Source organism: Sarcophilus harrisii, chromosome 2 (assembly GCF_902635505.1).
Source record: "Sarcophilus harrisii chromosome 2, mSarHar1.11, whole genome shotgun sequence".
In the NCBI taxonomy this organism is placed as follows: domain Eukaryota; kingdom Metazoa; phylum Chordata; class Mammalia; order Dasyuromorphia; family Dasyuridae; genus Sarcophilus; species Sarcophilus harrisii.
In genome coordinates this window covers 531705222-531730419 of record NC_045427.1, presented here as the reverse complement: position 1 = coordinate 531730419, position 25198 = coordinate 531705222, and the positions used below count along the sequence as shown (strand labels likewise).

At 31.9% G+C, this 25198-nt stretch overlaps 1 protein-coding gene across 2 annotated transcripts in view; it reads right to left on the bottom strand.

Annotated features, from left to right (window-relative positions):
* Positions 1-25198, bottom strand: part of ADAMTS17 (ADAM metallopeptidase with thrombospondin type 1 motif 17) — a 473015-nt gene that overhangs the window by 228314 nt on the left and 219503 nt on the right. For both annotated transcript variants that reach the window (XM_031955494.1, XM_031955493.1), the window contains exon 9: positions 3669-3809. In XM_031955494.1, coding sequence (XP_031811354.1) covers positions 3669-3809 — 141 coding nt within the window. The remainder of the gene's footprint in view (positions 1-3668; positions 3810-25198) is intronic.

The following is a 25198-nucleotide window of genomic DNA, read 5'->3' as shown; positions in this document are numbered from 1 at the left end:
TAGGTGAGCAGACACACCTCTAAAATTCCAAAGGCAGCATTTTATTTTCTTTCCAGAAGCACAAGTTCCTCCCCTGACTCCCCATTCATTGGATGTTAATGACTACAGGATCACCATCCTCATTACATAGCCAGTCCTACCTCCCAAGGACCTTACATTCTAAAAAAGGGAAGATAACAGTGGAGGAATAAGGGCAAAGATCAAAAGATTCTTTTCAAATTTCAGGCACCAGTCCTTATTACAAGTCAGTCCCTAACCCAAGGAGTTTACATTCTTTTGGGAGAAAATAAACTCTACCCTTGATTATTCCTTATGTCCTTGTGGGTTTCAGTTTTCTAATATAAATTTCTTTTCTCCGATTTAATGTTCATAACTGTGGAAAACAAATGCCCATACATGTTGCACAATTCTCCTCCCACCTCTTTTTAAATAATTTAGTTTCCAAATTCTTCTCTAAGCCCTCAAATTTGGCTTTTTTTAAACAGCCCACTTCATAAAAATCTATAAATCTCTACACAGATTTTACATGGATGAATAATTAATTCTTGTATTCTTCCCTAATTCTTTTGATAAAGCAGTACTAGGAGTGAAACTACTTCCAACTGTAACACAGGTTATACTTCTTCCTGCCAATAATCTTTTTAGAGTCATTCTGTTTCCCCATGCCACTCTGCTAGTAGCATCTAACTATTCTACTATTCCTTTCATTGCTTCTGAGGTATATCTTATCCAATAATATTTACTCACCAGAGTAGGAATGACCTAAATCCAGAACTAGATTACTATCCTTGACTTAATTTTTCCTGATTCAGACTTAGTTGACTTCCTTTTCACTGGTAGCTAAATATCTTTTTTTTTTTTTTTTTTTTTTAGATAAAGAAAACATTTGAAATAGACTACTCTTCTAAATTTTTCTTATTAAGAATAGAAATCAAGATCTTATTATGGATAAAATACAAGCAAAGATTGATCTTGAGCAAGAGTGTTTTTGATCTTTGAAAAAAAAAAAAAAATCAACACAAAGTGACTGTTTAATGGCTTATCAGCTAATTCTATTCCCAGAGGTAATTCTGTTAATAAAGTTGGTGGTAATTCTTCCTGTGCAACAAGAGAACTGTTCAGTTCTGCACGCACATATTGTCTCTAGGATATACTATGATATATTTAATATGTATAGGACTGCTTGCCATCTCGGGGAGGGGGTAGAGGGAGGGAGGAGAAAAGTTGGAACAGAAGTGAGTGCAAGGGATAATGTTGTAAAAAATTACCCAGGCATGAGTTCTGTCAATAAAAAGTTATAATTATGAAAAAAAAAACAAAATTGGTGGTACCAAAAGCAAACTAAGATAGGACATGTTTTCTGTTGCAGTTGGGAAATAGCTAGGTAGGATAATTTGCAAAACACTTCATGGGCTTCATCTGATTAAAATATAAGTGAATGAAGAATGAAATGAGCAGAATTAGAATAATTTATACAATCAACAACATTCTAAGAATAAACAACGTAGAAAGCTTTAAAATAATGATTAATACAATGATCATTCCTTATTCCAAAGGACTGATAATGAAATGTGATATTGATAATTGAGGGATAATAAATTTAAGATGCAGGAGGAGACATATATATTTTGCCACTGAAATTTGTTTTGAATGATTATGTGTATTTGTTACAAGGAATTTGTTTTCCTTTTCTCTTTCAATGTGATAGAGATAGTGTTGGAAGGGGAAAAAAAAATTGTTAATTTTTTAAATAGAGAGGTAGGGTACAGAGGTATACTAGAGCCAGCTCATATTGGTTCCCAAGAGCTAACTGTTAAATTTTCAGCATGATTATTACTCTTTGGAAATTAATAAGCACTACTAATATTAGCCTGATTTATTGTTCTATGAATTATCTATATGTTAGTGTTGGAGAAAACATTGATAAGGTAGATTAAACTTAAAAGTGTCTTATGCACACATTTTTTTTTAAACCAAAGACTTCTTTGTTAAATATTTACCCACATACCCCTTGGAAGTGTGGTGCTATGGACATGGAAAGTTGCATGCACTTTCAGATGAGATTATTTTCAGATGAGATTAAATATTAATTGACTGTTTTCCTTTGTTGCAAGAAAATTCTAATGAAGTGGGGCTAATATGTTAGTCCCATTACAAAATTAATCTGTTAATTTTTGTAATGTAAAAACAAAACACATTAACAAAACTTTTCAAAAAAGCATGTGAAATTTTTGTCTATTTCCAACAAGGAATTCAAAACAAAGTTTTAGTGACATGAAATAGGACTTTATAAAAAGAAATCACCATAACCACTTGAGGCTGAAAACTTTCTTAAAATCTGATTCCTAAAACCAAAGAGAAAGCAATGAAAACAAACTTCCTAAGATACTTCAAGGGAAAAAAATGTAGGAATGAAAATATGCTCATATACTCTCTCTCTGAAAGTATCCTTATATTGCTGAGTCTAATGTCATAAAATAGAACAAATTAACTAAAGATGCAAATGACAGCCTTATATAATTTCACCATCATCTAGCCTTACATGGAATTTTAAAAGTGAGTTTGAAATACCTTATAATTCTTTTTAACAGTCTACCTAATAGCTGCACATCAGTAAAATATATCACATTAAGAATAACATCATTGATCATATACTTTTACCATCTTTTTAAGCTTTGTTATGACTAGAAATGAGAACTTTACACACCGACAGAGGAAACATCAAGGTTAATAAGGATAGGGATAAAAACCATAAGACTGGGGTCTTAAACTACTAAATTTGTTATGTGTTTATTAGTTCCTTACAACATTTCTTTGCTTGACTTTCTGTGTTTATGGGAAGAAAAGACATTTTTAACTACATCCTAGATTGTATGAATAAAGTCCAATTTTGAACCTACTGAGTCATTCAAAGAAGGTGCTACCATAGCACATGCTGTTATCTATCTTATTAAGTAAGGCTAAACCAGAAATCACTAAATTTCTGGAACGAGTTCCAGAATGAAATTTTGTGGGAACCAGGATGCCAATATGGACGTATGCATTACATCATAAAAAGGTTGTCATGCTTTTTTTCTATGGTAAATTCTTCAAAGGAAAAGCAAGAATGAAAATAGAGTCTTGTCTCTTTTCTGAATAGAGGATCAGAATAATCTTCATATCTCATGTTCCACTTAAAGGAGGTAGTTAAGAACACTATAATTTACAACCACGATTCCTTTGAAATGAATACTAAATGCAGCAATTAGATCTTTAGGATAAAAATGAAGTTATCTTTTGTTTATTGACATCACAAAGTTACTTAACTGCTAATTTTGGATTTGCATGTTTTTTTAAAAACAGAATAAGAGTTTTTCAAAACAGTATCATTAGGCTGAAATTTTAAGTCAGTGGGTGTTTTGATGTTCACAAGCTAGGCATTGAGAATATATGTACATTTGAGAAAATAGGCTATCTAGTTTGCAAAAATAGTTTCCTTTGTCACAGATATGAAAATATGAAACAGCTCTTCAGAGTGAAATATATTTCATCTTTTCATTAAATCAATTCTCACATTCTTTCCTTCTCCCTGCTATTTGGCTAAAATTATCTTTGGGGTACAACTTCTTTGTTTTAGAAGCATTTTGTACCTTCAGTGTTATTTATGAAGGGACTCATGAAGGGCTTACTTTAGGAAATTTTCAAGATCGTCTCGGCTGCAGGAAGACCATGAGAGGTCACTGGGGTTCCTGCCTTTGACCCATTCTCCAGACATTATATGAGATCTCCCTGCACAGGACAAATGGTCATCATCATGGCTCATTCCCATGCTATTAAGAGAGAAAGAAAAAGAGAAATATTTCAGATTCAGATGGCACTTAATAATAATTTATAAAATTAGTCTTTTTTTTTTTTAAAAAAGATAATGTTATGTTATACAGAGTTATGATATGGCAAATCAACTTAAGACCCAACCGAAAAATGCTGACCGTAATCTTATAGAAGAATCAACATTTATCATAACCTTATTTCCAGAATGATTAAAAATGATTGCTTGTGATAGAATTTTGCATGTCAAAGACTCCAGGGTTCAGAAGACTATTAGGATAAAGCATTATTCATGTTTATGTAATTGCTGTCTCAAAGTGTATCAATCTGGAACTTTATTCATGGAGATACTATTTTGAGTAAGATGAGAGAGTGAAATTGGAAAAAAATGAAAACTTCAGTTCTTAGCAAGTTTCCTTTTGGGGACTCATCAGTAGCATTCTTAAAAATGTGAAGAATTAGATATATCTTATCCTGAGCAAATTATTTAAGTCATTCACATGTATATTTCTCATATGTGCTCCCTTCCTCATGTTTTGTTTACTCAAACTGAGCAAGCAATTATTTGAGACTGATCAATGTATACAGCCAAACCTGAAAAATTGAGGTCAATATCTCAATATTCCCCTCCCCCCAAAAATCTTCTCCATTTCTTATATTTCTATTTGTTCTATAATAATTTTTGAAGGAATTGGCTGATATTAATAAAATTTGTTGACGTCATTGAGATACTTTAAATTTGGTCTGGGATTAGGTACATTATTTTAAAATGGAATGATGTTTGAATAGATTTTACTGAAATGTGATCAGTATGTAGTTCCAGAGATGAAAAGTCTTGATAATAAAGCAGTCCCTAACCGCAAAATAAATAATGTGTCATTTTTAGTATTTGCACAAGGCAACTATATTGTTACCCACTTTGATTGATTATCCATTTACATGAAAATATACTTGCAGATATTATTGTCCTAAGTGAGGTTTATAGTTAATACATTCACTAATTTATCCATCCTTGAATAAATAACTTAGCTTTCTACTTTTACCTGGATGGACCAGTCTTCAATGCCTTCTTGAGACTCAGAAATATAACATTTTAAAATGGAAAGAAGAAAAACCTTTGTTAAAAGAGAAGATGAGGTGGAGATAGGGGAGAAAGACTACTGAATTCCAAAAAATTCCAAATTGAATTCCAAAAAAAAAAAAAGTTTTGTTCTCTTTTTCATCATCACCAAGAATAAAATGGATATAAGAACAATTTGTTAATGTTCTCTAACAGATGTCCCCGTTCAGAATTATATTACTAGCTTACCTGATCTAAAATAATCTAGAATAGATTTCCTGATCAATATAAAACTCCTTTCTCCTGATAAATGTTCTCCATTCAAAACAAGAGTTAATTTTAAGCTTTAAAACTGTCTGTACCTAGTTCATACTGCTTTATTTTAGGGGAGGAAATTCAATGCAAATTCTTCATGTTTGCTTAATAGAGACTATATCAAGATACTTCAAATTACCTCCATGCTTCCTTTCAGTAACTCTCCTATGAGCCAGACTTTATAAAATATTATTCTTTGCTCCTTACAATTACTTCTGGCTCTCTAAACAATTCTCAACTCAGCTCCAAAAATAAAAATCTTTTCTAAACTTTGTACACTAGCAACTCTACCTGAAAAAGAAAGTGAATAAAGTAGTTGAATTAGGCCATATAAAAAAAAATGTATCTCATGTTATTCTTTTCTTCTCTGAGTCATAGGAAATTCCAGGTCCTGTATGCTTCAGAAGGAGCTTTTATGAGGAGTCGACACGTGGTCAGGTAGGTGGAAAAGGTAGTTTTTGGGTTAGAAACCATAAGCAAGGGTCAGAGTAGGCACTGGAAGAATGTGGTTTATACATATGCACACAGATACCTAGAGGAATGTTATAACTATCAACATTTTTTCCTTTGGTGGTCAAATTTCTAATAAAATGCAGGTAGACTTCAGTGACTACAAGGTTTCTTAATGTAGCCATCTAGTATTGCCAAAGTATTCAAACCAAATATCTAAAATTAATGAATGATTCAAGGAAGTAAATTGACATTTATAAGGGCATACTTGTATGTGCACTACTCTACGACCACATACCTCTGACAAGAGATTTAAGGCTAAAAATGTTATGTTAGACTGTAGTTTCACTTCAGTAGTTTTCTGAGAAGGATTTCCCTTAGAAATGTTTCAGTCATCAGATTTAGTAAAGTGAATGAGATTCTTAGATTTCTGAAGTTTGCCTCTAACATATATCATGCTTGATCTGGATTAAAAAGTTTAAACTTTAAATGACTCATAGATTTGCAGTTGTGATAAACTTGCATTAGGTTAAGAATTTTGATATTTGAGTTTTATATAAGCTATTATTTATTCTATTTTTAATTTAAATTAAAGATTACATGACTGAAAATTCCATATTATTTTAGGTTGATCTCTTGGGTTGTATTTTATTTCTGGTGAGATAATATTTAACAAAAACTTTTGAAGTTAAATGGGCCACAGTCATTTTCATCTGAAATTGCTATGAACTTTAAAATACTCTTCTATGCCCTGCATACAAAATTGTCCAGATTTGCCAAACACAATAAAAACTTAAGTCTCATTTGATTTTATCTTCAAACACAATGACATGTGGCTTGTATAAATGATGTCAACAATTCTGACCCATGGATTTGATTTAGTAGGATTCAGGGAACACACCAATAGTGATAATGACAACAGCAAAAATGATCATTTACATAGCAATGTTAGCTTTGTAAAGTACTTCAAAACCAGGGTGGTAGGCATTATTATTATTATCTACATTTTATAGATGAAGAAACTGAAGCAGATAGAGATTAAGTGTTTTAACCAGGATCGTAAGAATAGAAAGTGTCTTTTTTCTGGATTTGAACTCAAGCCTTTCTGACGACATCTAGTATTACTCTTTTGCTATACCTCTGAGCTGTCTATCCATTCTCTACCTCATTTCTCAATTCTAACAAGGGATGGCCAAATCTTTATGAAATCACAGGACCACAAATCCCCTGCCCCTCAAGGTCCAGGGAAGTATGTAGCTTGTCCTAAGTCACATAGTCAGCAATTAACAGAATCAGTATTTGAGCACTGGACTTCTCCCTCCAAATTTAGTACTCAGTTAACTACATGATGTTGTCTTTCAAGTGTAAATATTTTCTGATCACTTTAAGCAATAATTATATCTATATATGTATACCTACATATGTATTGATATATTAGAAGAACAGACACCAAAAAAAATCTGAATGTTTTAGATAGTTATGTGATCTATAATTTTGTGAATGGAGTATAAAAACATACTTAAAAATGCAATCCAAGGCATGAAGTACAACCTACTGTAACTTCTTAAAAATAGGAAAAAAAAAAAAAAAAAACTTCCAACAAACTCCTGGAGGGCAGGAATCATGTTTTTTGTTTGTTTGTATTGCTTTGTTTGGTTTGTGTTTTTTTTTTTTTTTGGGGGGGGGGATTGTTTTTTGCTTCTTTTTTTTCTCTGTTCTTGGAACAAAGTAAGTATTTAATCAATATTTGTTGATTGAAGTCTGCCCACTATGACAATATTTGTAAGGTTCCTTATCTCTTCAAAGAAAGCAATCACATCATTTTTAAGCCTCCTCTTATAAATAGGCAGAAGCTCAGGGCAGGTGAATTACTGCAAGGTGATCTTTCCCTGCCCCTTGTGAATAAAAGTAGATTCCACATAACTTGTTTATGGTGGTGTGAAGAATGGACAGTATAGAAGAGAAAGAAACAAGTTTGAGAGGATTAATATTCATATAACGGCTGAATAGAAATCTATCTTGGCACTTGTCTCTTACTAATGATGATTGAAACAAATTAGATAGTATTTTATATTATGGTAATGAAGCACAGATAAATAAGTTAGCTTTCTTATAAGAAGGGTCACATGAAATACCATAAACATCTTTTAAAAAACCTCCCAACCAGTATTAAATGCAAAATATAAAAATTAGTCATTGGACTGAGCACAGCTTGAGGTTCAATAAAACTATTTTGTGTATTAATTCACCACAGCAAGGACACTCAATACAATTCTAGGCCTTAAAGAGATATCGAAGACTATAAGATCAAATTCTTGCACTCATAGAGTTTACAATCTAGATGGCGAAATGATTTATGATCAAGATGTGAATAAATAACAATAAAATATCGTATGTAATTGTGCATATAATATCTTTAGCTGAAGAAAATCTCACCAGGTTATTTTATTTTCAGTGAAATTAATGACACAAATTTAATTACTTTTTGGTGGGATCTACTAATATGGTATGTTATGTTTCATAATTACATTTTATAAAAGTATGGCATATTGTGAAAAGTCTGGTTAATACCCAAGGCATTTTTTAACCCTTAAATGCATTAAGACGGTAGTATGTATAATTTATCAAAGAAAAGAAATTAGTCAAAAAAACTTTGCAAACAAAACAAAGCAAAAAACTAAAACAATGAAGGGGCATTCATCTAAATAAGCATTTACATTAAATGATGACTTGAAGTCTGAATAGATATAATCTTTCGTAGAAAGCTTTTCGTAGAAAGAAAGAAAGGGGGAAAACATTCTTATGTGTGTTGTCTATCTGAAATACAAATTTTATTTCTTAGTTTGGATTTTTCTATTTATTAGTAAATTGAGTCCAAAACTGAACAACACTGTGTGTTGATCAAGTATGACCGACTCAGTTCTTCTCAGCAACACAATGATCCAAGACAAGAACAAAGAACTCAACAAAGGAAAAAATTCTTTCCATAACTAGATAAAGAAATGATGAATTTTGGACGCAGATTGAAGCTTATTTCATTTACTTTATTCTTTATTGCATTTTAATTTTGTTTTAATTTCACAACTGTGGTTAATGTGGACAATTTTTTTTTTATGATAGCACAGGTAGAAAATATATCAAACTGCATACCATCTTTGGAAAAAAAGAGGATAGAAAAGAAGGAAAATTTGGAACTCAAAAATCTTGTAAAAATGAATGCTAAAAATTGACTTGATATGTAAATGGGAAAAATTAAATACTATTTGAAAATAATACGGAATACCATGTTTTAAGCTATATCAAGAAAAAGTAATACATTTTAAAACATTTGCAACTTTGTATTTAATAAGTTATTGAGGGGGACCATTACAATTTTCTTAAATTGAACACTGCGGTGTTCTTCTTTTTCTATAATATGTGATGATTCTCTGGGAGCAGGTTTCTTGGGGAGGTTTTCTAGAGGCAGCCTTAGTTTCAGTTCAAAGTAATAATCACTTCAAATGCAGCCAGGTTTATTTTTTCTTCTTTATTGTTTCTTCCAAAATAGCCCCGTTAGCTTTCTTTGGTTCCCAGAGCTCTTGTTGCTAGCTTCAGCCTCTCTCTGAATCTTAGTTCTGCCCAACTGCAGATTAGCTTCTCAATCTCCTGAACTGAACTCTCACTCTTTCAATCTTTTGAAGTGACTTCTGGCTCTAGCTCAACTCCAACTCGTGGCTTCTTCTGAACTGACTTTGCTGATTGAGCTCAACTGTTTTTATGCTCTCTCAAAGTTAGACTCCTCCTCCAAGAGTGGGATTATGGGAGGTGTGAATTCACAAAGTTACAAAGTTAACTTTGTGTATCTCCTGTACTTGTGAAGTACAATGTGTGAGCTCTAATGTGTGAGCTCTAATGTGTAAACTCTTAAAGGTGCAAACACAAGCACACAAGCATTGCTTCCATCAATTCCACTTATACCTTGTTTTAAGTTCTGGCCCATAACTTTCCTTGTAGGATCAGATCAATCATACTGAACCATGCTAAATTAGATAATTACTGTCTCTATCAATTCTGATGACTTAACAGTTTGTAAAGATTCCAACAGAACACAAACAATTTAAAATGTTAAAAGAATAGATTACTAAACAAAAAATACAGCTCTCTACTGAAAGCTAGCTGTGAAACAGTTATGTTTTTAAAATTTTATCATTTAAAAGAGAAATTAAATGCAAGACATGACCATGCAACTCTCTCAAGAACTGAAATCCTTGCTGAGCCAGACAGAGAAGTGATTCTTGTCTTTCTTTTTCATGTATCCCATCCAATACTCCAACTCCTAGGTTCTAGATGCACTTTTGGTACTTCTCACCCAACAGTCACACTCCTGTTCTTTAATTCATCTCTTCTCAATCTTTCTTTCCTCTTGAGAGTGTACTCTATACTTCCTAAACCACTTTTCATATATGCAGAGACTACTTTCTATCTCCCATCTTCTAATACTAGAATACTTTGGAGAATAATTAGCAATTGTTGGCAGCTTTTAACCCTTTATTCTCAGGCTAAAAGCTGAATTTTCCTTGCCAGAATCCCCAAACTCTGCAACAAATAACTTAATTCATATTCAATTTTCCCAGCAAATAGAACATATATTCAATAAATTGTCCATGAAGTGGCAATAATAATATAATGAAAAATGCCAGAATTGATTGGCTACAACTACATTTTCAAAATCTGAATAAATCTAATGCCTTTCAGAATAAAAAAAAAAACCATTAACATGTAAAACAATAAAAAAGGTCTTTAAAAATATTTTGTTTTGCTTTAAAAAAATCAAGGAATCTCAAAGGAATCATGGCTATTTACTTATGCTTGGTTTTAAAACTAAGTTTATGTCACTCTGTGATGAGAAAGAAACTAGACATTTTATAAGGTTATCTAGTCATCAAATAGCCAAGAAATCAACAACAGAGTGAGAACAAACTAGTGTCTATGGTGAATAGCCACATGGAAAGAGATGGGTTTGTTCAGCTGCATGGCAGATTGAGTCCCTTTATTTTATGTTTTTCATTTCAAAAGAATGAAGTCTCTTGCCATGAAAACTAGAGGACAATATGTACAGCTCACGAAAAGCAAAGGATTTTGGATCCTAGAGCCAGAAGAGTGGCAGAAGAACATTCTGGGAAAGCTTCCTTCGCATGCTGTTTGGCCAACAACCCTCAATTGAATACCTAATGGGCTGTTTTACTTTCTTGACCATATTCGTATCAATCTGTAGATTTGTTGCCATACCTCACCCATCACTTGTGACTCATATATTAACTTTTCTTCACTGAAAAGAGGACAATATGCTAATGTAAAAACAGTATGTGCCAACCAATGTAGAGATGTAACATGCTAACATCTTCTGAATAGCAGATTTGGGGTAATACATACTGCTTTGGTTACAAAACTTTGCATAACTCATTAGTTAAATATTACAAAAGAAAGTGGCTCCTGGTGACAGTAGAGAGGGAACTAGAAATAAAGTTCATTGATAGTACACTAAGCGTACTCAGGGCAGTTGGTACAGAAAAGCTGTAGGCAATTAGGTGGCATAGTGGATAGAGTACTGAACTTAAAACTAAGGAAGACCAGATTTCAAATTCTGCTTCAGAAAAATGGTAGATATGATTCTGGGCAAATCACTGAATATCTCTCATCCTAGGCTTCCTCATTTGTACAGTGGGAATAATAATAGTACATCAAAGGGATAAGGCTTAAATAGGATTTATATATATATATATATGTATTATATACTTATATAATATATAAATATATACTTATATATTATACACATATATGTATACATATGCGTGTGTGTATATACATAATATAGTATTTTTTAAAACTTAAAGCATAACATATCTTAGCAATATTTGTGATTATAATTATTTTAAGTATTCACTAACTGTACAAGTATATTTTAAATGTGTCAGTCAGGGAGCAAAGTATCACAGTGGATAGAGAGTTAGGCTAGACTAAGGAAGACTAAGTTCAAATCCAGCCTCACACACAGTAGCTGTGTGACCCTGATCAAGTCACTTAGTCTTGCTTATTCAGTTTTCTCATCTGTAAAATAAGCAGGAAAAAGAAATGGCAAATCACATCTGCTTTTTTGCCAAGAAAATACCAGATGGCATCACAAAGATTCAGATACACTTGAAATGACTAAATAACAGCACATATCAGGTACCATATTAAATGCTAAAGATACAAAGAAAGGAAAAAGTTGCTCCTGCTTGCTCAGAATCTAATGGGGAAGACAATATGGAAATAATCACCTACGGACAAGATAGATATACATATGATAAAACAGAAATAATTACAGAGAATAGACACTAGTGTGAGTATAACTCCTAAATGGAAATGTGAATACACTATATTTTCTTGATTAGTTTTATTGTTCAGTCATTTCAGTTATGTCCAAGACTTTATGACACTATTTAGGGTTTTCTTAGCAAAGATATGGGAGTGTTTGACATTTCCTTTTTCAGCTCATTTCATAGATAAGGAAATTGAGGCAAACAGGATTAAGTGACTTGCTCAGGATCACACAACTAGGAAGTGTCCGCAGGTTGGATTTGAACACAAGATTAATGATCCTGACTTCAGACTTGGAGGTCTTTGCATGCTCCATAAACCCAGAAGAAGATTGGAAAGCAAAGAATTAATCAACAAGCATTTATCAAGTGCTTATGATGTATAAAGTATTGTATTGACTCCTGGGGGTACAAAAATGCAAAAACAATCTCAGAGGAAGAGTGAAAAAGCAGAAAAGCTATTTTCTTTCTCTGTAAATTGAGGTTTTAGGACATTATTTCATTTTTTCTCAATAATACTTTATTTTTCCAAATACATGTGAAAATAGTTTTCAAAATTCATTTTTGTAAGATGTATTCCAATTTTTTTCTCCCTTTCTCTCTTATCTCCCTTTCCCCCCAAAACATGAAGCAATCTGATATAGGTTATATATGCATGATACTTTTAAACGTATTTTCATATTTTTCATGTTGTGCAAGAAAAATCACAAGAAAGAAAAAAAAGCAAACAACAAAAAGGTGAAAATACAATGCTTCAATCCACATTGTCTCCATACTTTTCTCTTTGGATATAGATGGCATTTTCTCTCTCAACTCTATTGGAAATATATGCCATTATTTCAGAAGATCCCCCACACACATTTATTTACATATACATAAACATATACAAGCATCTATTTGTCTGTGTATCTACATATCTACCTCTATCAGTCTATTCTATCTATCATAGAAACAAAGGGGGACTCAAATTGGCTGTTTAAACTTTGTTCCTGTAGAAGGGTATTAAAAATCCTACAACCAACTAATCAGTCTTTAGGATATTGTTTTATATCTTAATTAAAAGAAAATGTTTACATATTATCTAATCATCACAGGATTATAATCTACATAATGTATCATCTACTATTTATCAAATCAAATTTATCAAATCTATACTTTGACCTTTCTAGCTGTATGACCCTGGGAAAGAAACTTAACCTTATATGCCTCAGTTTCCTCATCTGTAAAATAAACTGGAGAAGTAAGTGGCAAGCTATATCAGTATCTTTGCTTTTCCTCATTATCTGTTATCTTCTATAACTTGGTTCTGAAATTCAAGTCTACAAAGATACAAGTGAAATGTTTTTTTTTTTTTTTTTTCAAAAGAGCAAGAGAACCTGGATTCGTGTCTGATACCACCTATGTAATGTTGTTTATTTCCTCCCTTGGAGCTTTGATTTCCTCCACTACAAAGTAAAAAAACTGGATTAAATGGCTTATCAAGTCTCTTCCAATTCTAGATTCATCATCCAATAAAGAAGTTGCATTTAGTTTTCTAATTAGAATGCTTCATGTGAAAATTAAGAAGGGCAAACTTCTTTTTTTAAAAAAAAATTATCTAGGAGAGTAGAATCAAGTAAGAGAAGATTGTTTGTTTTTTTTTTTCTTGGTTTTTGTTTTGTTTTGTTTTTTGCCTAGCTCACCCAGAACACCTTCTCTATAATATAAGCAGGTAGAAATTGCTTTCTGATTAGAAAAGTGAAGAGTAAGTCATAGTAAAATATTGTAATATTCCATAAGAGAGACAAAGTTTTACAGATACTGGGGACAGAGCCTAAGGCAGGAACACAATCACTGGCAGCAAAATAGAGTGTGGTAATGCCCGGGGATAGAAATAACTTCAAGCTAGAGTAATAGGATAAAAAAACACCAAGGAAGAAAGAAATTGCTTGGTTCTTTTAACTAGCAATGAATGCAGAAAAGGGGTCATTTTGTAGTTCTGTCACTCATTGTCCAGTTCTGCCAGGTTGGAGAGGAATGGTCATGAGGGAGAATGGGTTTTAGCTGTTTATGGAAGCAAGGGATAAGTTCCAGAAATGTTGCTGTGTGGCTCTGAGCCCAGGACCAAAATGGTGAGTCAGTTCTAGTCTTTAGTCCACCATATAAACTTGCCATGTAATAATCAGGGTAGGAGTCCCAGGCCAAAGGGGAGCAAGCAGTGCAGGAACTCTGAACCTGTGGAACATCCCAAAAGACTAACAATGAATAAATCTAACAGCATCTGAAATTCATCAATGCACAAGCCAACAGATCCAAACCTGGGTCAAGAATTTGCAGAACTCAGATTAAGAGGACAGTGAGTAGACCTCTTTCCAGACCACCACTTTAAGAGCACTGAAAATCTGCAGGTCCCCATAAGGAGACCTATGAAAGCAGCAGCAGGACATAAGAGTTCTTAGGCCATACATTCCTTATATTTCTAAAGTGAACAAAGTCCCCCAAAAGTATCAATCCAAAGTAAAAAAGAAGACTGGAAGAAGAAAGAGCTTCTATTGAAACAAAGAAATTCAAAACACAAAGATCAAAGAAGAGAATTACTTGAAAATACCCACAAGCAAAGCTAAAAAGAAAAAAAATACAGATTTGACATATGTTCAACAAAAATTGCTAGAAGAATTAGAGGATTTTTGTTTTTAGTATTTAATTTCCCCCATTTATATGTAAAAACAATTTTAACATTAATTTTTAAAACTTTGCATTCCAAATTCTCTCCCTTTTCTCTACCTCCTTTGAGAAGGCAAGCTACTCAATGTAGATTATGCATGTGTAGTCATCCAAAACATTTCTGTATTAGTCATGTTGTGGAAGAAAACAAAGACTAAGTGTAGGAAAAAAAACCTTAAGAAAAATAAAATTTAAAAAACCATGCTACCATCTTTATTCATACACCATCAATTCTTTCTCTGAGGATGGATAGCATTCAGAGTTGTCTTGGATACCTATATTGCAGGGAGAACCTGTTATTCACAACTTATCATCTTACAATATGGCTGTTACTTTGTATATAGCACATGTCACTTTCCATCAGCTTCTGTAAATCTTTCCAAGTTTTTCTGAGAGCATCCTGCTCATCATTTCTCATAGCATAATAGGAGTCATCATAATTACATATCACAATTTGTTCAGTCATTCCCTAATTGATGGACATCTCCTCAATGTCTAATTCTTTGCTACCAGAAAAGAGTAGCTATGAACATTTTTGTACATATATGTTCTTTTCCTTTTTTAAAAATCTCTTTTTAGATACAAACCTTGTAGACGTATTGCTAGATCAACGAGTATACATGAATTCCAATAGATTTGTAATAGAAAGAAGCTATTCATATTCAGAGAAAGAATTATGGAGATTGAATGTGGATCAAAGCATAATACTTTCACCTTTATTGTTATATTTTACTTGTTTTTTTTCTCTCAGTTTTCCTTTTGATCTGATTTTTCTTGCACAGCATGATGAATATAGAATTAAATTTAGAAATGGCATATATTTAACCTATACTGGACTGCTTGCTATCTAGAGGAAGGAGAAGGAAGGGAGGGAGAGAGAAAATTTGAAACTCAAGGATTTGCAAAGATGAATGTTGAAAACTGTCTTTGTATGGGTTTGGGAAAAAATAAAAAAGCTATTATAAAAAAGTATATGCCTGGTTATATTGGCCCTTGGGCATAATTCCTAATTTCTCTATAGAACAATTGAATCAGTTCACAACTCTACCAATACTCATGCATTAATGTCTCATATCCCCACTTCCCCCACATCTCTTCATACATTTGTCATTTTGCTTTACTGTCCTAATAGCCAATTTAATATGTATGAGGTAGTATTATTTTAATTATTTTAATTTGCATTTCTCTAATAATAGTAAACTAGAGTATTTTTTTCCATATGGATATAGATATCTTTGATTATTCCATCTGAAAACTTCATATCTTTTGATCATTATAATAATTAGTGAATGACTTATTTTGTAAATTTGACTCAATTCTATGTATGTTTGATAAATGAGGCTTTTATTAGAGAAACTTGTTCTAATTTTTTTTTTAGTTACTACTGCTAACTGTATTTCCCTCCATCTTATTTCTCCCTCTCTTTTTTAAAAGTATTTTTTTCTTCAGAATTTTTTTTTTGGTGTCTCCTTTACCAAGCTTTTGACTTTTTTTCATGATTTTCTTGCATCACTTTTGTTTCTCTTTCCAATTTTTCTTTCTCTCTCTTACCTGATTTCCAAAATTCTTTTTGAACTCTTCTATGGTCTGAGACTAATTCATGTTTCTTGAAGGCTTTGAATGAAGGAATTTTGATTTTATCTCATTCTGAGTATGTTTTGATCTTCCTTGTCACCATAGCATGGTCAGAAATTTTTTCTTTTGTTTGCTTATTTTTCCAGTCTATTTCTTGACTTTTAACTCTATTAAATTGAGCCTCTGCTTCCAGGATGAAGGGCATACTTTCCCAAACTTCATGGTTTTTGTGCAGCTGTTTTCAGAAATACTTCTAGGGATTTTTAAGTTTTATGTTCTTCCTAGATATGATCTAAAGAAGTGTGTATACTATTCTCATGTCCTTTGATCTGGTCTGCCAGCATCCATAAACACCTTTTTTCTGCTCCAGAACTGCAATGAGATTCCTTGCTCTGACTACAAGCCCTGTGTGCTAGTGCTCTTCCTCTTCCTGGGTCTGTCACCCAGGACTGAAACCTAGATCCAAGTATGGGTAAAAGAAAATGAGTTCTGCCTCAGTGTTAGCAAAGAGACTCTTGTAATTTCTTCTGATCAGTTGTTTGACCCCTTTATCATAAGCAATCTGAGAGCTCCAAAAACAGCTTCTGCTGCTGCTGATTCAGTGGCTTGCAAAACCAGGATCTTCTCCTGGTTTACTGGGGGCCTGGTCTGCACTGGACTGTGCTCCACCTTTACCCAGATGTGACAGACTTTTTCTGCTGATCTTCTAAGTTGTCTTTCTGGAAAATTATTTCACCCCTTTCTTTTATTGTTCATTACTCCAGGAATTTTTTTTTACCTTATCTAAAGGTGTTTGTAGGGATTTAGGAGAGAGCTCAGCCTTTTCTCTTGAAAAGTCATTTGACTCTTCTCTGAAAGTATTTTTTAAAAAGAGCAAAAAAAGAATTTTGAAAACAAAATGAGAACTCTGTAGAAAAGACATAAAAAAGAATAGTTTATAAAAGAGACACAATTTATAAAATTATTATAAAATAATATAATTATATATCATATATAATTATGAATTATATATGATATAATATATAAATTAAATAATATAATATTTATAAAATAAGGTACAAAACCTTATTGAAGAAAATAGTCTGAAAATTAGAATTAACCAAATGGAAGCTAATGACTACATAATACATCAAGAAATAATAAAATAAATAAAAATTCTGTAAAATATAAGAAGATGTGATATATTCATAGAAAAAAACTGATCAGGGAAAAAAAGACAGTTTGATTCAAGAATCATTGTACTCCCTGAAATCCATGAACAACAACAAAAGTATAGACAACTTGTTTCAAGAAATCCAAAATAAAATTTCCCATATATATTAAAACTAGAGGACAAAGTAGAAATTAAGATAATTTCTTGGTCACCTTCTGAAAGAACCTCAAAGATAAAACTCCCAGGAATGTTATAGCCAAATACAGAACTCCCAGGTTAAGAGAAAAAAAATACAGCAAACAGACAAGAAGAAAGGTTTCAAGTATCACAGAATCAAAGTTAGGATCATACAATGTTCAGCAGCCACAACTAAAAAGAAACAGAGATTGGAACCAAAATAGCTCATCCAGAAAAACTGAATATAATCCTATGTGTATGTATGTATGCATATATATATATATATATATATATATCTTTATTGATCCATATATAATATGGATCTTTAATGAAATAGAAGACTTTTAAATGCTATTGGTGAAAAAGCCAGAACTCAGTACAACATGTGATATACAAACATAGTCACTCAATAATATTTGTTATATTCAGTCAATAATATTTTTCATGGTTAATCAATAGTATCTAAGTGCCAGTCATTTTGCTAAGTAATAGGGATACAAAAAGAGGTGAAGGTGTTCAAAATCTAATGAAGGAGAAATAAAGCAAATCAATATGTACAAAAAGCTATATATAGTTTAGACAATAAATAAAAGAGAAAAATGTGGAAGATAGAGCCAAGATATAAGGTAAGGTAAGAACTCATCTAAGGTCTCTCAAATTCACCTCTAAATAACTATAAAATTATGTTTCAAAACAAATTGTGAAGCAGCAGAACCAAAAACAAAAAAGAATGGGATAAAACAATTTTTCTGGCTCATCAGAGAAAAGCTCATCATCTAGCTCATCTGTCTCATTGTGATAAAAGGGGAGGACAATGCAATTTAGGTGGTATTCAGACCAGCAATTAGCAGGCTGCACCTCAACAAGGTAGCAATGAGACCATCTAGTCTCAGTTCAGGGTAGTAGTAAGGCCCTTGGCCTAAATTTGAGACAGTGTCTCCTCCATTTCAGATATAGGACTAACTTTAACATAAAATTAAAAGTCATGAAATAAGTTGGGAAAATGAGCAAGAAATAAACAAACAACAACAACAACAACAAAAACCTGACCATAGAAAGTTACTATGGTGACAGAGAAGATAAAACACAAACATAGAAGAGAACAATGTCACAATGCCTACATAGAAAGCCTTAAAGGAAAAATGAATTGGTCTGCAATTGGCCCTAAAAAAATTCCTGGAAGAATTCAAAGAAGATTTTAAAAATTAAATATGAGAGGTAGAAGCAAAATTGGCAAAAAAAATGAGAATAATGCAAGAGAATCATGGGGGAAAAAAAAGAGTCAACAAACAGCTCGGTAAAGAACAAAAAATGGAAAAGAAGGTACACAATTCACTGAAGAAAACAACTCCTTAAAAAGTAGAATTGGTCAAATTGAAAATGAATACAAAAGCTCAAGAAAATAATTCCTTAAAATTATAAGTAGATATGGGGAAGCTAATGATTATGAAATATCAAGAAAGAGTAAATAATAAAGGAAAAATGCAATGAAAACTTCTTCTATGGTAAAGGCTTTTATTAGAAGATGGGATTTTTGTTGCAAAAGGAAGCCAGGAAAGCCAGTACATATGGATGAGGAAGGAGAGCCCTCTAAGCATGGGGGAAAGAAAGAGAAAATTCTTGGAAACATTCAAGAGAAAAAGTAAACATGAGTGAGAAATCACAAGAGCTTAAACAAAGACAAACAGCATTCTTATTTAAGGAGATGATACATGTGACTCCTCAGTTTCTCATCACTAGAAGTGTTAAAGGGAGTCTAATTAGATAGGTCAAACATAATACAATTGCATTCAGACCTCTATCTTAAAAGAATGGAAAGATAAAGGAGAATAATGCACACAGAGAAAGATAAGAATGGGGAAAATGATCTCAAATGTATGGTGTGAGCAAGGAGAAATTTATATAAAGAAAAGAGAAGGTGAATAGGTGATACTTAAACATAATATCTATCTGAACTAGTTAAAGGAAGAAAATAATCGTACAAATATAGACGGCTAAAGAAATTCATTTTGTTTAATAGTCACATAGAAGAAAGGGGGTTAAGGGAAAAAAGGAAGAAATAAAACAGAGGGTAGAGTAATAAGAGTTCAGAAGCAAAACAGACTCAAAGAGAGGAAAGGAGGAAAAGAGAAGGAAAAGCATCAGAAAATAGGGTTAAAAAGTGTGAATCTAATCAACTCAACTATAAAAGAGAAGATGACAGTGTAATGTGTTAGAAACCAGAACTGAAAAATGAGTTTCACAAGAAATATATTTGAAGCTGAAAGATACACATAGAATGAACATAAGATGCTAGAGCAAAATCTAGTATGCTTCACCTGAAGTAAAAAAAAGTAAAGATAGCAATCATTGTCTCAGACAAAGGAAGAACAAATATAATTTTAATTAAGAGATAGAGAAACTACATTTTGCTAAAAGCTACCATAGAAAATTAATATCAATATTGCATATTAACAAATATCTTAGCTCCTAATTTTTGAAGGAAAAGTTAATCGAGTTACTGAAAAACCTGGTAACACTTTTACAGTGAGAGAATCTCAATCTACCTCCTAAATTTAAGCATAAGATAAACCTGAAACATATTAAGGAAATCAATAGAATTTTAGAAAAGTTGGATTATGATAGATATCTGGAGAATACTGAATGTGAATAAAAAGGAGCATACATATTTCTCTTCTGTTATTGTCACTTTCACAAAAATTGACTATGTATTAGAGCATAAAATCTCACAAATAAATGCAGAAAACAAAATATTAAATGCATCATATCCCAAATATAATGCAATAAAATTAATCAATAAAGGTCCTTTAAAGCATAAATTAAAAATAGATGTAAATCAATTAACAATACTAAAAAAAGAGCAGGTCAAAGGACAAATTATAGAAAAAAAATAATTTCATTTAAAATAATAACAAAGAAACAACATGCCAGAATTTGTAGGATGCAATCAAAGTAGCACATAAAGGAAAATTTATATCTCAAAATAATTATCAAAAAAAAAAAAGAGAGAAAGAGAACACATCAGTGAATTGAACACAGTTACAAGCACCTAAAATCAACTAATTAAAACCCCCCAATTAAACAAAAAATAAAAAATTCTAGAAATCCAAGAAGAGATTACCAAAATTTAAAAAAAAAAACACACACGAACTACAGAGTGAGATGCTAATGCACTATGGATGGAACTGAACTGATTCAACCATTCTGGAAAGTAATTTGGAACTAGGCCTAAAGGGCTATAAAATTGTGCATATCCTTGACCCAGAAATACCACTAAACTGGGTCTGTATCCCCAAAATATTTTTTTCAAAGGAAAAGGATCTATTTGTATAAAAATATCTATAGTAGCTCTTTTTTGTAGTGACAGAGAATTGGAAGTTGAGGGGATGCGCATCAATTCAGGAATGGCTGAACAAACTTTGGTTTATGGTTGGTACGGAATACTATGTGTTATATGAAATGATGAGCAGGATAATTTCAGAAAAACCTGGGATGACTTACATGGACTGATACAAAATGAATTGAACAAAATCAGGAGTACATCAAATAATAGCAATACTGCATAATGACCAACTATGAATAACTTAGCAATTCTCAGCAATACAATGATCCAAGATGATCCTGAAGCACTCCTGATGAAAAATAGTATTCATTTTCAAAGGAAAAATGGATGGCATCTGAATGAAGATTAAGGCACACTATTTTCCACTTTATTTTACATGTATGTGTGCTTTGATCTGTGTTATGAAGATTCTTCTGACATCAAGTCTAAATCTGCCTCCTTGCAACTTTCATTAATTGCTTTTAATTTGCCATCAGAGACAAAGCAGAATATGATGAATCCCATTCGAAAGCACTTCAAACATTTGGATACAGCTATCATGTTTTCCTGTACATCTCTTCTTTAGGTTAATGACTCAAATGCCCAGATGGTAGGAAACCAAGGATCTCTAGTAAGCTAACTGCCCTTCTCTAGATGCAGCACAATTTACAAATGTCCTTCTCACAAAGGTATTAATATTGCTTGAGTATGAGGTCAACTCAAAAAATGTGCCAATTTACATCTTTTGGTGAGTTATCTTAGAATATGATACTATAGAAGATTATGGTTATTATCCATTGATGTGAAAGAAAATCAATTTGCCTGACAATAGTAGCTCATAAACTAAGAAGAACCCATATCAATGTCTATTAATATAGATATAGACCATGGAATACAGTCAGACTCTTGGAAAATAGGCATTATTTGATTAAAAAAAGAAACATAAACTCTGTTGATGACCTTGTACAAGTCATAACTTTTTGGGGACAAAGTTTCTAAAACTTTCTAAATTTGTAAATTTGTAAAAATAGAGTATAGAGGTTACACTAGAAGACTTCTAAAACTTCTAGCTCTAAATCAATGATCTGATTAACCTTCACAATAGATAAATAAAATAGCTAGTTAAAGGGGCTATAGCCCCTTTGTCATTTGCCATTTCCCTGAGAAAGGAAGGGATGAAGAAAAATATAGGTGTATATTAATAAATGTGACTATGCACATTATATATATATCTTTTTGTGCATACAAACACATATGTGTATACAAATACATATGTATAATGTTCATCTATATTTATTTAATCCGGTTTTTTATTGATATTCTATTGGATTGTTAATCTTTCCCTTTTTTTTCCTAATGGGGGAAAAATTTAGCATATCCTGCTATCCCCATTTTCAAAAAAAATTCAATTCAATTGGCAAACCATTTGTATGTATTCTGACTGAATAATGTGAAGCAGAGTACACAGGTTTATCAATGTTTATGAGTTTTACTTTTGAGAGTCCATCCAAGAACTTAACTAGATAGAACAGATTGCCTTTAAAGAATCTTGAGAAGTTTTCTGTTTAGAACTGTAGCTGGCTATTCCCTACAAGTTCCACCACAAACTGAAGCATCTGTGACTACACTATGGCAATGGTTACAATGATCATTTACTACCAAGAGATCTAGTCTCAGAGTTATATATGAAACCAAACTTAAAGTGGGGTCCAAATGTGGCAGTCAAGTTTGAAATTAGAAAGAGTGAAGAAATTCCAAAAAAAAAAATTAAAAGAAAACTTGATTGAAAAAGAAAAATTCTACATTTCACTGGTAACAAGTTGAATATTTGTTGTGAATATGCTGCATAGAAATCTTTGACTAAGACAGAAATGGACAGAAGTAACTACTACTTTATATTCTTTAAATCAATCTACTGATGAAAGTAGTAAGCAAATACTGAGTGAGATATGTTGTATACCTAATTTAGTTGGACTAACCAACAACCTTTTGCAAATTCTTATCCAACTAAAAACTGGAAAATTATTTAATGAGGAAATCAAGAGAAAGAAATAAGTAATACTTTTAAAATTATAAGCCAAATTCTTTATCATACTCCAAGTAACTAAAGTTTTATGATGTCTAAATCAACTTTTTCTAGAAATAGTTCAGACATTCATACAACCAAAAGACTGATACTTAAGTTGAACAGGCTTGTCATGTACTTTTCAATCATTTGACCCTGGTCTAAAAGGGAAATGCAAACAATTATAAAATGCAAAGCAACCCAATTACAGGTAGATAAAAGAAATGTATTAGTTTCATTGCTACACTTGTAGTGAAACAAAAGCTAATTTTAAAAATGGCACTTTGAAAATTAATATTTTGTGTGTCAGAATGTTCTCTTAAGGTATATAATTAATAAGTACTTGTTAGCTTACTCATCTTTGTGTCACAGGCTATATGATCTCTTTCCCAAAAATATTTGAACCTTAGTCTCTCCAGATAGAAGAAAATTTCTGGAAAGAAAAGCCAATTCATTACAGGGTAACTACCTCACATCCTTGGCTTACTCAGTAGAACCAAGTTTTCCAAGAACAGGAAGGGTATCAATGCTAGCGTTGGTCATCCTGCTATTGATTAAGCTAAGATTTACTTAGCCCTTTGTCTTTCTAATAACTAAATTTCATTTAACTTATCAATATGTTTGTGTTTTAAAGTTTAGTTTAAAGTTTAGCATTGGAGCACATAAGAATAAAAATGGAGACTTGCTGGGATACAAGATTATTATCCTATTATTTTGTAAAACAAAAACAAAAACAAAACAACAACAACAACAACAAAAAAAAAAAAACTATGTCTGATTTGTGATGCAAAATGATATCCACATTCAGAAAAAGCACTGTGGAAACTGTAGATTGAAGCATATTGTTTTCACCTTTTGTTTTTGTTTTTTCCTTCCTTGTGAACTTTCCCTTTTGTTCTGATTTTTCTCTTACAACATGAATAATATAGAAATATATTTAACATGATTGTACATGTTTAGTCTATATAAGATTACTTGCTCTATTGGGGAAGAAGGGAGAAAAATTTGGAACTCAAAATTTTACAAAAATGAATACTGAAAATTATCTTTACGTATAATTGGAAAAATACTGTTAAGTAGGGGAGAAACTAAGTTGAAATATTATAATTCCATTAAGCTTAGCATTGATTAAATATCTACCAGTGAAGTAATACTTTTTAATAATAGCTTTTTTATTTTCAAAATATATACAGAGAGTTTTCAGTGTTCACCCTTTCAAAACCTCGTGTTCCAAATTTTTCTCCCTCCCTTCTCCCCAGTCCCTCCACTACATAGCAAGTAATTCAAAATATGTTAAACATGTGAATTTCTTCTATATATATTTCTAGTGAAGTAGTACTAGAGAAAGTAAGGCTGGGGAGGGTGGCTAGATGGTCCAAGATGAGGTCAGTTTTAAGGATACTGAGGAACTGATTCTTAACATATGCGAGAAGACAATGAATGAATGGAGAAATCGGATTATGACCAATTAAATTGCAAATCGCAAATTTTGACTAAATTACATACTATAATAATGATCAAGAGTATATCAATAACTATCTACCAATATACCTATTTTTCAACATTACAATATTATTCTCATGAAATATGAGAGGATTTGTGTTGAGGATAACCTTGGAAAAATAGGAGAAAGGAACAGGCTAACTTAAATATGCTATCTATCAGAGACTATCTTGTTAAAGTCATACAATTTATTGAAATATACATAGAATGTGACATCCTCTTATATTTTATATTTATTGATTATAAAAAGATTTTTAGAACAAAGTGCAGCCTTCAAGACTCTCTTCCAAAAAAGTTAAGTACCATGCATATGTTAAATTTATACTAAATTACTTGATAGAAGCAAGCACAAAGATGATTTTTTGGGATAATTTTCTGGACTTTTAGTATGGAGTAAGCTATAAATAAAAATAGATGCTCACATCTATAGATAGATGCTCTATCTCACTCACTATAGATAGTGAGCATCTATCACTAAAGATGTATTACTGTCAAATAGCTGTCAAGAACAGAGTCCAAGTAGAAGAGGGATTCCCTATGAATCCCTATTCATATTAAAATCATGTGTATGCTTTTATTTGCAGATCAAATTGTCTGTGTCAAGACCTACTGCATTACAATGTATTCTAAATTAAGTCAATAGTTACTCAAAAGTGTTCAGGAGATAAAAGCCAAATGTATAAAAATTTTTGTTGTTATTTAGTTTATATTCAAGCATGTTCAATTCTGC